Below are 17277 nucleotides of genomic sequence, written 5' to 3'. Positions count from 1 at the left end.
TCGCGTCAAACGAAATTGACTGAAATTTATCAGCCTTGTATGAAACATGAGTGTTTGCAGACTCATTTTACTATCAGAACGGATAGGTCATAAAGAACTACGTTTTCGGCATGCATAAGATCGTCCCTAAACCTTAGGTTATAGTTAGGAACTTAAGGGTGAGTTATGTTTGAGGTCATTGTCAAGGTTTGCGTATTACTCAAACCTTAGGTGGTGATCGGAGGTTAAGATGCCGTCGTCAAACCTGGGGTTGAACTTTGATCGATATCTCTTTGTTGTATTCCGTAATCAAAGGGTTCTGAACTCATTTCGAGGTCTCAAAAAGGTCATAATGTCTTGATAAGCTTATTAGGTCTTAAGAACATTGAAGCCCCATGGAGGTCATCAAAATCTTAGAACAGTACTTCTTCGCTTTCCAAAGACTCAGGGCATGACACTCAAAGTTTTCGCCTCTAGTCCCAAATCTTCGTAAGGCTTTAGGTAATCTTCAGGCTTAAGGTTATTGTTAGGTTTAAGGTTTTCGTCCTAGTATTCTAGGCAGATAGAAGGCCTTGGATCAGCGTCGGTTTTATAGACGTCTCTTAAACTTGGGATGTCAAAAGACTTAGGTCATCCCTTCAAACTCTTACATCGAGAGGCGTTGACATTAATGTCCTAGTGAAGTGTAGATTTTAGAGTCATTGTCCACAATAAGGCATTGTTGAGTTTTGGGTCGTTCCAAGGTATTGGACTGTCGTCCGCGATACAGTTTTCGTAATATTTAAGGTCATCATTAGGTTTAGGGCCAACAATATACCTTAAACGTATTTGAGGCCTTCAGCTGTTGTCAAACGTAACGTCCACCACTACGCTCAAAGTTTCTTTTAAGTCTGCGATTGTCTTCAAGTTCAAAGCTGTAGTTAGGCTTAAGGTTGTTGAAAGCTAAAATAGACGTTAGTCTGAGTACTAAAGTACAAAATCCTTATTCGTCATAAGACCTCTAATGGTCATCAAGCTGTAGATTGTTGCCAGTAGACCCAAAAAACGGCCTCACATCGTAGGTTTTCGACAATCCTATGATTGTCGTCAGGTCATCATAAAGCCTTGCGAAATAATCGAGCCTAGTGCAGTAGTGGTAATTTGATCTAGGAGCGAACTCCGAGGTCATCAAGTTTGAGATTGAGGAGCTCGCCAGGTTTAAGTGGGATGTTTGTCATGCCTTCACAAGATCGTTTAATTCGTTGGAGATATGAAACTCAAGTAGCATTTAAAGAGTTATAGCAGACTACTAGACCAAGTTGAGGTTTCACAAGAAGCTTAAAGAGTTTTTCAAAACAATCGGAGTTACTTGGGAAAGCCTTTAGCCGAGACCAACCGAACCCACTTGTCAAGTAATAACAAGGTCACGATCGACGGCGACGAGCTGGAGTTAGTCGAAGACTTAGTCAATCTCGGCTCACTGGTGACCGCAGACAATGACACTAGCCGTGAGATCCGGCGGCGTATTATCAGCGGAAGTCGTGCCTACTATGGACTCCACAAGCAACTGAGGTCAAGAAGACTTAGCCCTCGCACGCAGTGTAACCTGTATATGATGCTCATTAGACCGATTGTTCTCTATGGACACGAGACATGGATACTGCTCGAGGAGGACCTGTGTTCATTCGGAGTATTCGAGCGACGAGTGTTAAGAACCATCTTTGGTGGCGTGCAGGGGAACGGAGTGGGAAGGCGAAGGATGAACCACGAGCTTGCGCGACTCTACGGCGAACCCAGTATCCGGAAGGTGGTGAAGGCTTTGCCGAGAGTGTGTTAGTCTTCTTTGAGTCTGCAATTATATTCAGGATCAAAGTTAGAGTTAGGTTTTAGGGCGTCGAAGGAGCTAAGTAAGATAGACGTTTTTGGCACAAGACCTTCAATGGTCATGAAGCAAAAGGTTGTCGCTAGGCCTTGGTTTACCCAGAAATCGTCCTCAGACCAAAGGTCTTCGACAGTCTTTAGATTGTCGTCAGGTCATAAAGCCTTGCGAAATTATCGAGCAGGTCATCTCAGTCTAAAAGCGATTGTAGCTGTCAAGACGAACAGTAATTGCATAAGGAAGGTCATTTGGTTCAAGAATGGACCTCACAGATCAACAGGTTTGATTTTAAGGATATCGCAAGGTTAGGTTCCTTGAAGATATGAAATTTTCTGGAAGATGGTAAAGACTTTTGGAAGGTCGATAGGCTCATTGCATGAGAAATTATTTCTTACATGTATTTGCTCGAGAGTTCGTTAGCCTTTTTGGATAATTTTTAACTTCGAGCCTTATACTTTCTTGGGCTCTCAAATCCTAAAATGATTATCGGATCGTATTCATGAACATGGTATATAATGTGACCTTCGGTTATAGTGAGATCTTAGGTGGTAGTCTGAATTTAGCTCGTAGCTTCAACAATAATGTTGACCTCTTCGGAAAACCTAAAAAAAATAATCAGCTTGCTGATGCATTGAAGCTTGTTAGTATCTCGAAATATCATAAGTCTTTCACAAGGTCATCAAGATCTAATGATCAATGAGGCCGTTTGAAGGCCTTCAAATCCCCATGTACACTGCCGGCCAAAAGTTTGGGATCACCCACTAAAAAACATGCAAATTTTTATCGTTCATATCTCAGCCGTCTTAGGACATATTGAAAATCTTCTGATCTCATTTGAAAGATAATGAGCAATAGCTATCTCGGAGGTATTTTGCCCAAATATAAGGTTTTAGTTTTGAACTTAAAACTTAACCTAAAGTTATAACATTTTCAAAAAATCGCACTTAATATTCAAAGCCGATCATCTCGGGATAGAGTGGACCAAATCTCAAAATTTGAGTGGCATTAGAATCCCTATTCTTTACTTCTCAAAAAACAATCAAAAAAATTTGAGAAAAAAATCAAGAATGTATTTTTAATTTATAAAATAGACACTTGAGTTATCGTCCAAAAGTTTGGGATCACCCCTTTGTATGGTGAGTTTGGGATCATTCTTATAAAAACATGCAAATTTATTTTATTCATATCTTTCTCATCTAACATCGTATTGCAAATCTGAAGGGTTCATTTGGAATCTTAGGAATTGTTGTTTTTTTTATAAATTCATTCAAAAATTATATTTTAAGGTGAGAACTATAAAAAAAATCCGGGAACTTTCAAAAAAACAATTAATTTTAGATGATTTTTTTATGGTTATCACTTCAAAATATAATTTTTGAATGAATTTATTAAAAAACAACAATTCCTTAGCTTTCAAATGAACCCTTCAGATCTGCAATACGATGTTAGATGAGAAAGATATGAATAAAATAAATTTGCATGTTTTTATAAGAATGATCCCTAACTCACCATACAAAGAGGTGATCCCAAACTTTTGGACGATAACTCAAGTGTCTATTTTATAAATTAAAAATACATTCTTGATTTTTTTCTCAATTTTTTTTTATTGTGTTTTGAGAAGTAAAGAATAGGGATTCTAATGCCACTCAAATTTTGAGATTTGGTCCACCCTATCCCGAGATGATCGGCTTTGAATATTGAGTGCGATTTTTTGAAAATGTTATAACTTTAGGTTAAGTTTTAAGTTCAAAACTAAAACATTATAAGTGGGCAAAATACCTCCGAGATAGCTATTGCTCATTATCTTTCAAATAAGATCAGAAGATTTTCAATATGTCCTAAGATGGCTGAGATATGAACGATCAAAATTTGCATGTTTTTTAGTGGGTGATCCCAAACTTTTGGCCGGCAGTGTATGTATCTATGATTTTTTAAATTTATTCATTTCTCGACTATATAGACAAATATCTTAAAAACTAAGTTATTCTTCTTAGGTCTAGTTTAAATTTGCGATTGCACACATTGAAATCAAACAGATGGTACACTACATTGAAATGTTCACAGAATTTGTCGATCGGATGCTTTCGACCATACGCAGTATGGTGGCAAGGTATCCAGAGAAGCTAGCTTTGTCAGAGTGTCCTCGTGAATACGTATATATTGACACGCTGGAATATGTAAGAGGAGTCATTACAGTAAGTCTGGGTATTAAAAATAAAAGTTCGCTGAAGATTCGTGGCCAGATTTACAAGGGCGTATCTTTATTAGTTAGACGGCAGACGGTTCAGTCCAGGGAAGGCGTCGTGAAGCATACCTCATAAAACTACGTTGAAGTCGTTCAAGGCGGTAACACTGTGCCCATATCTGAGCGTATTCTAAAATGCTTCGTACTGATGCGCAGTAAACAGTTCACAACGTATAGATGTCGTCAAAATCCTCGGTATTTCGACGCAGAAATCCTAATGCAGAAAGAAAAACTTTTGCGGAAGTAATTGCAATGTGTTCAGCAAACGTGAGCCAGTTATCAACCTTTACTCCGAGATCTAATTTGGACTTCACGATTTCCAGATAACTTTCAGATAGGCGATAGTCAAAATAGACGATGTTTCGTGAGCACTACCTTGCATTTTTTTTGTATTAACTTGCATCCCGTTCGAGCGACACCAGCTTTCAAGCCTAGCGATTTCAGCTTACAGTACAGTGCAGTGCTTTTACGAAAATAAATAGATCACGATCTGGTATATTCGAAACCCCGTCAGGAGCACCCCAAGGAAACCACCTCGGACCGCTACTGTTCATTACATTTGTGAATGATCTCAGTGAAACATAGACTGTATGTCTATGTTATTCTGAATCCTCCTAAAAAGCTTCAGGTCGTCAGCATAGAGGAGCTTGTTAGAGTGAACTGTTTCACAGAGATCACTCACAAATGTAATGAAAAGTAGCGGTCCGTGTTGACTTCCTTGGGGTACTCCTGACGGGGTTTCGAACTCGAGCGACCAAGTTGGAAAACCAAATCGGTCAATCTTTCTGATAAGTGTCACGTGCGGGACTCGGTCGAATGCTCGAGTTCACTTGACAGCTTTTTTCTTAGCTATTGCTGATTGAGTTTATGTAACACACCAATTTTCTGACAGACGAACTTTTCTTCACAAAGCCATGCTGTGATTCGAATATGAAAGGTTTAAAGGCGGCTTACAGACTTTCTTGCTTCAAAGCTTCAAATATTTTGGAGATAGAATTCAAAATTGAGATGGGACGGTAATTTTTGACGTTTCGGTGGTTCAAAATGCAGTCATGATCACTGGAAGAAAGGGCATTGAGGAAAGCAAACAGGTCGGGAACCAAAAAACTAAAACAAAGACTGTGCCATTCGAGCACATGAGGAAGACGTTAGGTAGTCGCCTTTCCTGATGTTCAATGCAATACTTAGGAGAGATCAGGCCTCGAGCCCCCAAAATGAGATGTTTGTGTGTTCAAACCCAAGTCTTTATGAAGAGAAGTCTGATCTCTAGTCGTTTGGAGCAGAGGACAGATGTCGAAACCTTGAAGGAGAGATCGGGCCTTGAGTCGTCCGATTGTAGCAAACGGGGAAGACGTGGTGGCTTGCAATGTAACCCAAAAGACCCTTAACATCTTTCGTTTGGCCTTAGGTTCCCTAGGAGATGGTCACGCCTTCAAAATACTTTTAGAAGTCTGTTGAGTCTTTTGAAAAAAGTGATTTCAAGAAGGTCGTTTGAAATCAGAAAGACCACCAGGAATGTCGGATTAAATGAGATTTTTGGAAGATCTTAAGCGCTTGATGAATTAGGTTTCAAATATAGGGCTCTTCAGGTTTGTGCTACGGAACTAACATGGTCATCCGGACCTGAAACTTCCTGAAAACCTTCAACTTTTCAAAGACTTCCAACACCATTATGGGAAAAAAAATCCGGAAAGCATTCTACGCAAGCTTATATGATGAAGTAGAGTTTGAAGCGCAATTGCAGTATAATGTTATCAAAAGCTCTGAAATTTTTGTGAAAGTACTCTTTGTGAAGAAATGTATTTTTTTTTTTGCAGAAATGTAAATATTTTAACATATGATTGTAGAATTTAGACAAAAAGTAGTCTCAATAGATGGGGTACTTCATAAAGACCAGAAGACTTATTTAACGTCTGAAGCAGTCCCAATTACAAATGGGTGACAAATAATTTATTCCAGTTGAATTTGAGCTTATTGCAACTGAACACCATCCCTTCTCAGTACCAGTAACTAACAACTGAAAAACCACAGCCAGGAATCGCCCGGTCTTCCAACCCCAGGAACATATTTCGTTCGTTCGTCGTTTGACTCTGATTGAGCACATCCGGGCGGACTGAACCGACTGACTGGGTGCATTCTTTCCCGTTTGTTTGTTTGTTTGTATACAACATCACAACACAATTTCCCTGTTCTCCGGATGATGACTCCGGGAATATGATGAATCTAGTTTAGTTTTTTTCCTATCCATACTTGCTTCGTTTCTCGTTGTGGGAAAATTTAGAGACTGCAGTCAGTGTCAGACTCTATTTATTAGTCTAGCGAATAGTGGATGCAGTTTTGATTTTTTTTTGCTGCTACTGGAGGGAAGCAATTCCCATTTGAACTAGATTAGATAAATTTGCATGCTTGATGAAGTAAAATTAGATCTAGATTTCTCTTCGTTTGGTATGCACACACGCATGAACACCGGGTTTGGATTGTTTTAGACTCTTTTAGTTTGGCTTTTTTGTTTATGGCAACCATAACTTACTTCAGTTGAAATGGCTTTTGATAAAAATCACATTTCGTAGGTTGGTATGCTTTTTTTGTGAGTGTGATTTGTTACAAAATCGGCCAGAACTGATAACTTAAGTCGTTTACAATTGCGTTGCGAACCGCAATTCCAACTGCATAGTGAAAAGATCGTATAAAATGTCGTCTGAAGTCTGCTTAAATCGGATATGATAGAAAGTCCGCCATGTTAGTAAATTTTGAGAGGATGGGCTTCAAGTCAAAAAATCATCGTCATGTATCTTCAACCAGCAGTGCTTCTAGATGGCTAACAATCAGATGGGAATTGAGTAATATTGACCAATGAGGGAACTGGAAAATATTGTCGCTACCTGACTAGCCTTCAAAGAGTCTTAAAGATCTCCTGAATGCTGTTTCCATCCCGTTTACCAAAGAATTCTAGTCAAATCTTTTCTTTCTAAAATTCAAAAAAACCCTCCAGATTACTTATGTATTTTAATCACTAGTAAGCCTAAAACTTAATGGATTGCATTCAAATGAATCTACATGCGATTTTCGCTTATTTCAACAATATTCTAGGGTTCATGCAATCCTTACCGTGAACCAAAAGGCAACCTGAATCAAAATTTCGGAAAACACCGGCAATCGATCCCGTTCAAAGAACATTGAAGATTTTTTGTGGTTGATCCCAAAATAAAAATCCGCAGCAGGTGTTTAGGTGCGAAAAATTTAAATTATCCCGCCGGGAGCCATTTTCAAGCGGACGCCATCGGGTTTTTATGTCCCCATTTTGGTTGTTTGCCGGTGTTGTTGATAGCGTGTGTGCGATAGTTGTTGTTATTGGGTGTGCGGTGTTGTTGTAGGTGTTTGTTGAAGCCCATAACCGAAAGCCGACAGCCAAAGCGTGTTTTTTGGTGCGGGAATATGTGCGAAATAGAAATAAAAAAGAGAGAAAAAAAAAACGAAATAGGTTAATAAGGTTTTAAGCTGCTAGGTTTTTCGCTCCTTCTTTTCGTCCATATTTTGGCGATAACTTTTATATGGCTTTGGGGATTCCGCGATAAATGATATGCGATAGTTAGGCAAGGCTTACGATATGCGTGCGATTTTTATTCCATGGGAATTTCATGTTCAGTTTTCCGTTGGATATGACCGTAAAAAGATGATAGCGGTTAGATAAATTATCATACATGCATAAAAAGGCTATTAAAAAATTGAGATAATTTAAGCTAAAATCTTTATTTTTTTGTTTCTACAATTTTGAGAAATTGTTTCCAAAAAAATGATAAGCCCATGCGTTATTTAGTTTAGCTCGACGTAATAGACATCAATTACACGCACCCAGTAATTCTTCAACAGGTTAATCCAATTTGATTTCCGCACCATAAATTTGGCGACATTTTCCGTAGAAAAAAAAACCCTGATGGTCACCAAAATAGAACGAAACCTCCGAAAACGTGTAAGAGAATAAATGTTACGTTTATCGGTAAAATTGTATCTCTTATCAATTGTCGACAATGACCGTAAAAAAATCGCCCGAAGAATGTTATTGGGGGCGGCACTTTTGTGTTGGCTTGATATGCCGTTACTTAATTGCATTAGATTTTGAGGGTCTTTTTTTGGATTTTGAGCTTCGAGAAGGCAAACTCATTGAAGAGCCATTTATGGACGCTGTTGTTGACGCAATCGACAACGACGACGCTTTAGTTAAGGTTAAATTTGATTGTGGGGTACCGTAGTAAGTTTGATTTTTGATAAAAACGTGTTACAGGGAGATAAAAAGAAAATTTATAACGATTGAATTTTTATGATTAGAGGCGTTTGAAGTTTCTCATGAAGAAGCTTGAAGGGTTTAGATTAAGATTGGCAGATTGCCCGATTTTATCCTGGTTTGATCGGATGTTCAAGACAAAATTTGGGAACCGTCCGGCCCGGCCCGGTTGTCCGGATTTCATTCAAAAATACCCGGCTTTTGTCCGGATTTATTCACTTTATTTGACAAAGAAAAAAAACAAATAGGGTTTGAAAAAATTTTCCTGTCTCATAAACGATTTTTTGAGCTAGTTTTATAAAAGTAATCATGCAAGGTGTTTTGGAAGTTTTAAATACGATTTAAAACCTGGGTTTTGACATAATTTGCTCGGATATTGTCGGGCTTTTTGGTCGTCAACTTTGAAATCAAATGCCCGGATTTTGCCAGGTTATTATATAAAATTGCCCAGATTTGTCTGGCCCTGACACGTACTTAAAAAATTCTGGCATCCTTTTTTTAGATGGTTAAATGGTAAAATGTGATATTTTATTAGATAAATTCACCAGATGTTGCTTTGATCATGGAATGAAATAATCGATGGGAAGTCAAAGTTTACTAAATCAAAGAATAATAAGTTTTTTGCTTATTAATATTTCAAGTAATTTTATTTTTGTTTGTTCAACATAAATATTTAGACTACAAGTTACGAAAAATTTTGTATCCCTCATGTCTTATTTGATCAGATAATTTACCAAAAAAAATAATTCCACTTTTCAGCATAGGGAAATTCAAAAGCTATAAATAAACTATGTTGACTAGCTTTGAAAACCGATGAGGATTACTATTTTAGGAGGTCTAAGAAAACTATAGGTAAGCTAATGAAAATGACTTAACTGTAGTTTATTTCTTCACTTCGGAATCAAAAATATTCTTCTAAACTCTTAGATAATTTGAAGAAAATTCTAAAAGAAAATTCAGAGAAAGTCTGAAGGACTTTTGATTAGAGTTAAAAACAAAATCGGGAATAGGTTTGGAAACTTTTTAAGAGAGATAATCATAGTGTAATTTCAACTTTTTTTAAATGTTAATTCATTCCAAAATGATTGTACAAAATTTCATTAAACGTTGGTCAATCTTCATAGAATGCTTATGCATGGAAGATGTTTGTGAATGATTCGTATTCGAATCTCCAAATTAGTCGAAATATTTTTGGTTTTCCGAAAACCGAATCTCGAAATAAAAAATGTTCGTAAACTTTGCCATACTTACTCATATTTCAAACCTATAAATAAAAATTAAATAAAATATAAATTTCCTTGAAAACTTTTCATAGATATAATTTTTAGTTTAGCTTATATAAACATCACTCCCACGCGTTTGAACGCGAAATAAAGTAATTTTTGAAAGTGTCATTTTAAAATAACACTATGCACACAATGTTTAAAATTTCAAGATAGTTTCTGAAGAACTTTGAAAACATAAAAAAAACTCCAAAGTCATGTAGAATTCCAATCTAAAAATGTGAAATTAAAAAATTCTGGGGTTCAAGAAACCAGAGTACAATTTTTAAAAGATTGCACCCAGAAGAAAGGGTCGAAAATTTCGAGTCGCATGACAATTCACAACTTTAAAATGCATTTTTGGCTTTTAGAAGCGTTTTTTTTCGGGATTCTGAGCTTAATTTGGAATCACAACTGCAAAATGCATTTTCTGGCCTTTTGAAACGTTTTTTCGGGATTCTAAACTTAATTTTTGATCGAAACTTTAAAATGCGTTTTCTGGCCTTTAGGAGTGTTTTTATCGGGATGCTGAGCTTAATTTGGGATCACAACTTTAAAATGCATCTTCTGGCCTTTAGAAGCGTTTTTCGGGATTCTGAGCTTAATTTAGGATCAAACTTTACAATGCATTTTCTGGCCATTGGATTTTTTGGATTCTGAGCGAAATTTTGGATCACAACTTTAAAAAGCATTTTCTGGCTTTTAGTAGCGTTTTTTTCGAAATTCTGAGTAAAATTTAGAATCACAACTTGGAACTGTATTTTCTGTATTTTAAAATGCATTTTCTGGCCTTTTGAAGTGTTTTTATCGGGATGCTGAGCTTAATTTGGGATCACAACTTTAAAACGCATCTTCTGGCCTTTAGAAGCGTTTTTCGGGATTCTGAGCATAATTTGGGATCAAACTTTACAATGCATTTTCTGGCCCTTGGATTTTTTGGATTCTGAGCAAAATTTTGGATCACAACTTTAAAAAGCATTTTCTGGCTTTTAGAAGCGCAGTGTTCGGGATTCTAAGCTTAATCTGGGATCACAACTGCAAAATTTAATTTTTTGGCCTATAAAAGGCATATATTTTTTCGGGATTCTGAACTTAACTTGGGATTACAACTTTAAAATACATAAAAGCGTTTTTTTTGAGATTCTGAGCAAAATTTGGAACTGTATTTTCTGGCCTTTAGAAGCGTTTTTTTTTTTTTGAGATTCTGAGCAAAATTTGGAATCACAGCTTTAAAATGCATTTTCTGGCCTTTAGAAGAGTTTTTATCGGGATTCTAAACTTAATTTTGGATCACAACTTTAAAATGCCTTTTCTGGCCTTTAGAAGCGTTTTTCGGGATTCTGAGCTTAATTTGGGATCAAACTTTACAATGCATTTTCTGGCCTTTGGAAGCCTTTTTTGGATTTTGAGTAAAATTTGGAATCACAACTTTAAAATGCATTTTCTGGCTTTTAGAAGCGTATTGTTCGGGATTCTAAGCTTAATCTGGGATCACAACTGCAAAATGCAATTTTTTGGCCTATAAAAGGCCTATATTTTTTCGGGATTCTGAACTTAACTTGGGATTACAACTTTAAAATACATTTTCTGGCCTATAAAAGCGTTTTTTTTTGAGATTCTGATCTTAATTTTGGATCACAACTTTAATATGCGTTTTCTGACCTTAAGAAGCCTTTTTTCGGGATTCTGAGCCTTATTTGGGATCAAAACTTTACAATGCATTTTCTGGCCTCGGAAGCGTATTTCTGGATTCTGAGCTTAATTTGGGATCACAACTTTAAAATGCATTTTCTGGCCTTTAGAAGCGTTTTTTTCGGGATTCTGAGCTTAATTTGAGATCACAACTTTAAAAAACTTTATTAAACAAAACATGCTTTAAATTTCAGAAATTGAACAAAAATTGTTATCAGCCTTATCGATGTCGATATCGATATCGATTCTTTTATTAAGAACGTTATGTGAGTTAAGTTCCTTAGAATATAGGTGGTGAATTATTTTTAAAACAGAATTTTAATGAATTTTATGTTTCATACATATTTTGTCAAATATAACCTTACTTTAAAGTTGCGTCATTATTTCTAAAATTCTGATTCCTTTTCAATGAAATTCAGTTCAATTTTTATGGTTAATTGAAGGCAATATTCAGACATTGTTATGGCTTTTTTGGGTACTTTTGATCTAATTTTTAAATGATTTTATTCTATATTAACGTAAACTTTAAATTATTCTAACGTTTTTTTTTTATTATTTTGTGTCGTTTAACTACAGTTTGAAATTCATCTGTGTTCGTTGGGTTTATATTATGTTTTTTTCTCATCTGTCGAGCCATTTTTGTATAATCTTGGTGTTCTTTTAGTTTCATTTTGGAATAATTTCTGTGTAATGTAGTATTAATTGGTTGTCATTACAGGAATTTTGTGTGTAATTTAGTTATTTCTTCGGTGTATTTTTTGAATAATCTAATAAAAGTCGAAGTTATATTTTTAACCCATCCTAAAAAAACTCATTCTTCCTGGCAGCAATAAAGAAGAGTGTCCATCCCGGTTATTTTAACGTTCCTGGGAATCGGGAATCCTAAGGATCCTTTTCCCGGGAATTTCTGGAATCCCAGGAAAATTTATAAAAAATGATTTTAACGCTCTACTACATACGAAACTATATCTATATTATATTTTTACAATTTTAAGTAGTATTCTTCGAAGTTATCGACGTTTTTCGGTGAGTTTTAAAAATAATCAATACAAATTACAAGTTGTCCATACGTTTCGAGCTACTCTGGCATTCGCTCCTCTTCAGTGGACACTAAAATTATATTTTACGTTTAAAATTACACATTAATTCTAAATTTTAATTTAAACTTACAATTGACTGGCCATCGTCTAAACTATTTTGGTTTTGGACAGTTTGTTTTGTTTTGCGTTTACATTTGTTTGTCAGTGTCTGTGTTAACTTGGATATTATTGGGTCACAAGCGGTCTTAAAATTTATGGAATCTCTCTGCCTATTAACGACATTATCGTTTCAGCAGTTATCCTAGCGTTTTATCCAGTAACTCTCTCTAATATTTTTGTATTTTCAAAATCGAGAATGTGGCCTGTTTCCAGACAGTGCTGAGCTAGACCTGTGCTTATTTGTTTTGTGGATACAGTTGTTTTATGTTGTTTTAATCGTTTTTCTAAAAATATAATTTTAGTGTCCACTGAAGAGGAGCGAATGCCAGAGTAGCTCGAAACGTATGGACAACTGGTAATTTGTATTGATTATTTTTAAAACTCACCGAAAAACGTCGATAACTTCGAAGTATAAACAATCGCGGTGATAAAACCAAAAATCCAATTTTAAGTAGTGAACTAATTGAAAAAGATTTTCACTATCGATTTAAGTTGATTTGCTAGACTTCAGGTTATACATCAAATCTTCTAAATTTTCAGATATTTAGCTATCCGCTTGATTCAAAAAATGTCATTTCTTCGCCGATGATTTTGCTAATGTCAACTATTTACGAAACGGTAGTTCTAAATGATGAGTGCTACAAAATGGAACATTCCAATTATTTTCGTAGCGTTCCTTTATTGGAATTGTATGGTTTACAGATACAGTTATTTTTAACTTTTGTGTAAACGAGTTTTTTTAGATGATATACCGGACAATTTCAGCTATCTTCAGAAAAGTGTATTCAAATATAAAAAAAACACAAGTTCACACAATATTTTTACGTTTTTTATTTTTACACTAAGTTTTCGAAAAAAAACCAATCATTTTTTATCAAATTCAATGTATTAATCAGTTTTTAGAAAAAAAAGTTAAGTCTGAACTAGATATCAAGGTATCATTTACCTTGCTGAATATGATCCATGTTTTCCAATTTAGGTCGTGTAGAGTTTTGGAAAATTTAGCTTTATTCTTTGGGTTCGGAAATTCCCGAGAGTTTTAAGCGTTTCCCGGGATTTGGCAATTCTCTCAATTTTTTTACTCTCGGAAATTCCCGGTAGGCAAATCCTGGTATTGGAGGCTCACTTCAAAAAGAACTCCCAGAAAATTCCCACAGAAATTAAAAAAAATGAAACAGAATTCTGAAAAAAGCAACAAAACCAACTTATTGAGACCAAAAAAAAACATAAAATAATGGTGTGCAAGAATACCAGTCAGATTTTCCAAAATTTCAAGTAATTGAACAGCATTTTGATTTCATTTGTGTCGATTTTGTGACATTTTCGATGTTTATACATTTTTATGCAATGTTCCAGTTGAATTTGATAATTTTTCTACACCTTTGTTTGAATTTGTGTCAGTGAATTTTTTTTATGTTTTCTAGCGTCATTTGAATTACTTTGCCATTATATGTCAAACAATTTGTTATAATTTTTATCATTTGCAAGTTATGTTATTGTATCATTTCGAAGACATGTTTACAACTTTTGTCACCATTTTCTTTCTACGTTGTGTCATTTTAGTATAATCTGTGTGTGGTTTCTTTACTCGTTTCATCATTTTTATCTCATTATTTACCTTTAAAATATTGAATTTTTTTTTTGATAATCTCATTTATTTAGAAAGGCTGAGTTTAGTTTTAGGAGCCAAAATCAAGTTTTGGTTTTCACAATCCCCCTTGGAAAGTTCAAGCTTCAATGTGATCTATTAGTTTTGAAAATTTACATGCACGTTTTTGCAATAAACGCCCGTGAATTTGATAAAAAATTAAACTTAAAGTTGATAAAAGTTAGCTAGGAAACTTCGTAGAATGTTAAAATCTAGCGCAAAACGTGTGATTTGAATGTCTAAACCAATGCACAGTGGGGATTTTCGAGCCAAAAAAGGTACCCAATTCAGGCAAGAACGCCTTGCATGAAAAAACAACCATTCTTTATGTAAAAAAACACGAGGAATCGAATGGTCTACACCGTTTTCTGATAAAATGACTCTTAACGTCTCATTTTTCCCGATTTCCACTATTTTTTTTGGTGTAAATTTATAATTCCGATTGTAGCCATCTACCTTGCAACCAAAAAGTCATACAAACCATACTTGTTTGTATAAAAATGTCAGCTGACTCGATTGGTGTACTCCAATTTTTGTTTCTACTGCGACAAGTGGCTCCTTTTGCCTCTTTTCTCCTAAATTTAAGATTTTTTTCAAAGAAATGCAGTCAAACAAAGTGTAATCCAACAATTTTTCATCATGAATGATCATTTTTGGTAGATTTATTCATATTCTAGCTAATCGCGTCACTTTTTTGTACTTGAATGAATATAAATAGCTAAATATCCCCAACCTCCCCTAGCTTTTTTAAATTTATGCATAAATTTCACTGTAACAATCGAGCGATTAACATACCAAATGCAAAAACCAAGTGATTTAGTGTAAAATTTGTCGCTGAATCGAGTGGTGTACACCGCTTAGTGCTCAGCTTACGAGAATGGCCGCAATTACCCCGATTTACCCTAAAATCGAGCGATATGTGGAAAAAAATCACTATAAAAAATGACAATGTATCATAAAATGCACAAAAATCATTGAAACAAGTGTAGAACTTATTGCTGAATCGAATGATGTACACCGCTTAGCGTTCAGTTGATGAGAAGAGCCTCAATCACCCCGATTTCCCCTAAATTCATTAAATTTCTTTGAAAAATACATTGTTACAAACGAGAATTTAATTTAACAGATACAAAAAACATTGAATCGGATGTAAAACTTATTGCTGAATCAAATGATGTACACCGCTAAGCGTGAAGTTGACAAGAAGAGTCACAACCACCCCAATTTCCCCTAAATTTATGCAGTTTCTTGGAAAAAACATTGTAACAAACGAAAATGCAAATGAACATATGAGAAAAACATTGAATCAGGTGGATAACTTATCGCTGAATCGAATGAAGGACACCGCTTAGCACTGAGTTGACAAGAAAAGTCTCATTTTCCCCAATTTATCTTAAATTCATTCATAAACTCATACAATATGAACCAAAAAATCGTAGTAACAAATGAGAAAGCATCGAAAAAGGTACAAAAACATTAAATCATATGTGAAACTAACTGTTGAATGAAATAATGGACACCGCTTAAATTCTGTTGATGAATAAAGTCCTATTTGACTCAATTTCCCCTAAATACTTGCAATTTAAGAAAAAAATCTTGTAACTTTCGAGAATGCATCAGAAAGTGCACAGAAATAACTGAACCACGTGAAAAACTAATTGTTGCACAGAAAGATGTACACTGCTGAATGTTAAGATGAAGAAAAAAGTCTTGATCACCCCCTTTTCCCCTAAATTTGAAAAATATTTTGTTGAATTGATAATTGATATTGGTTAAAACATGATGAGGCTCTTCTCATCGATTCGACAGTAATAATCAAATTCACTCGTTTGTTACATTTTTTTCTCGAAGAAATTATTTGAATTTAGGGGAAATTTGGGTGGTTGTGACTCTTCTCATCAACTTCACCATAGCGGTGTACATCATTTGATTCAGCAATAAGTTTTACACCCGATTCAATGTTTTTTGTATCTGTTAAATTAAATTCTCGTTTGTAATAATGTATTTTTGATTTATGAATTTAGGGGAAATCGGGGTGATTAAGGCTCTTCTCGTCAACTGAACGCTAAGCGGTGTACATCATTCGATTCAGCAATAAGTTCTACACTTGTTTCAATCATTTTTGTGCATTCTATGATGCATTGTCATTTGTTATAATGATTTTTTTTCCACATATCGCTCGATTTTAGGGGAAATCGGGGTGATTGCGGTTATTCTCGTTAGCTGAGCACTAAGCGGTGTACACCACTCGATTGGGCGATAAATTTTACACAAAATCACTTGGTTTTTGCATTTGGTATGTTAATCGCTCGATTGTTACAGTGAAATTTATGCATAAATTTAAAAAAGCTAGGGGAGGTTGGGGATATTTAGCTATTTATATTTATTCTAGTACAAAAAAGTGACGCGACTAGCAAGAAAATGAATAAATCTACCAAAAATGATCATTCATGATGAAAAATTGTTGGATTACACTTTGTTTGACTGCATTTCTTTGAAAAAAATCTTAAATTTAGGAGAAAAGAGGCAAAATGAGCCACTTGTCGTAGTAAAAACAAAAATTGGAGTACACCAATCGATTCAGCTGACATTTTTATATAAATAAGTATGGTTTGTATGACTTTTTGGTTGCAAGGTAGATGGCTACAATCGGAATTATAACTTTGCACCTAAAAAAATAGTGGAAATCGGGCAAAATGAGACGTTAAGAGTCATTTTATCAGAAAGCGGTGTAGACCATTCGATTCCTCGTGTTTTTTTGCATAAGAAATGATAGTTTTCCAAAATTTAGAACAGTTTAGGCGATCGTCACAGAAATAGGTACCCTTTTTTGATCAAAAATCTCCACTGTGCAATGTTTAGAATAAGATTGCCAGATTGCCCGGGTTAGCCCGGATATTCAATAAAAATTTGGGAAAAGTCCGGTCCGGCCCAGTTGCCGGAATTCTTTGGAAAAGCCCGGCTTTTGCTCGGTTTTGTTCTCATTCCAATTCTTAAATCCAACTAATCCAACAAACTGTGTTGTAAAAAAAAGAAATTGTGTTGTATTTTTTTTTATTTTTGCGTCCAAATGTTTTGAGCAAGTTTCATGAAATCTGCTGACAAACTTGAA

The 17277-nt window shown here is 35.2% G+C and overlaps 1 protein-coding gene across 3 annotated transcripts in view; it reads right to left on the bottom strand.

Moving 5' to 3' along the window:
* LOC129749740 (SH3 and multiple ankyrin repeat domains protein 2) overlaps positions 1-17277 on the bottom strand; it is a 598094-nt gene that overhangs the window by 394349 nt on the left and 186468 nt on the right. For 2 of the 3 annotated variants that reach the window (XM_055744799.1, XM_055744801.1), the window contains exon 3: positions 7191-7208. The exons of the other annotated variant lie outside the window; for it this stretch is intronic. In XM_055744799.1, the coding sequence (XP_055600774.1) occupies positions 7191-7208 (18 nt within the window). The remainder of the gene's footprint in view (positions 1-7190; positions 7209-17277) is intronic. 3 annotated transcript variants of the gene reach the window in all.

The sequence above is a fragment of the Uranotaenia lowii genome, chromosome 2 (genome assembly GCF_029784155.1).
Source record: "Uranotaenia lowii strain MFRU-FL chromosome 2, ASM2978415v1, whole genome shotgun sequence".
NCBI lineage: Eukaryota > Metazoa > Arthropoda > Insecta > Diptera > Culicidae > Uranotaenia > Uranotaenia lowii.
The sequence above is the reverse complement of the archived record's forward strand: the minus strand, read 5'-3'. Positions and strand labels throughout refer to the sequence as shown.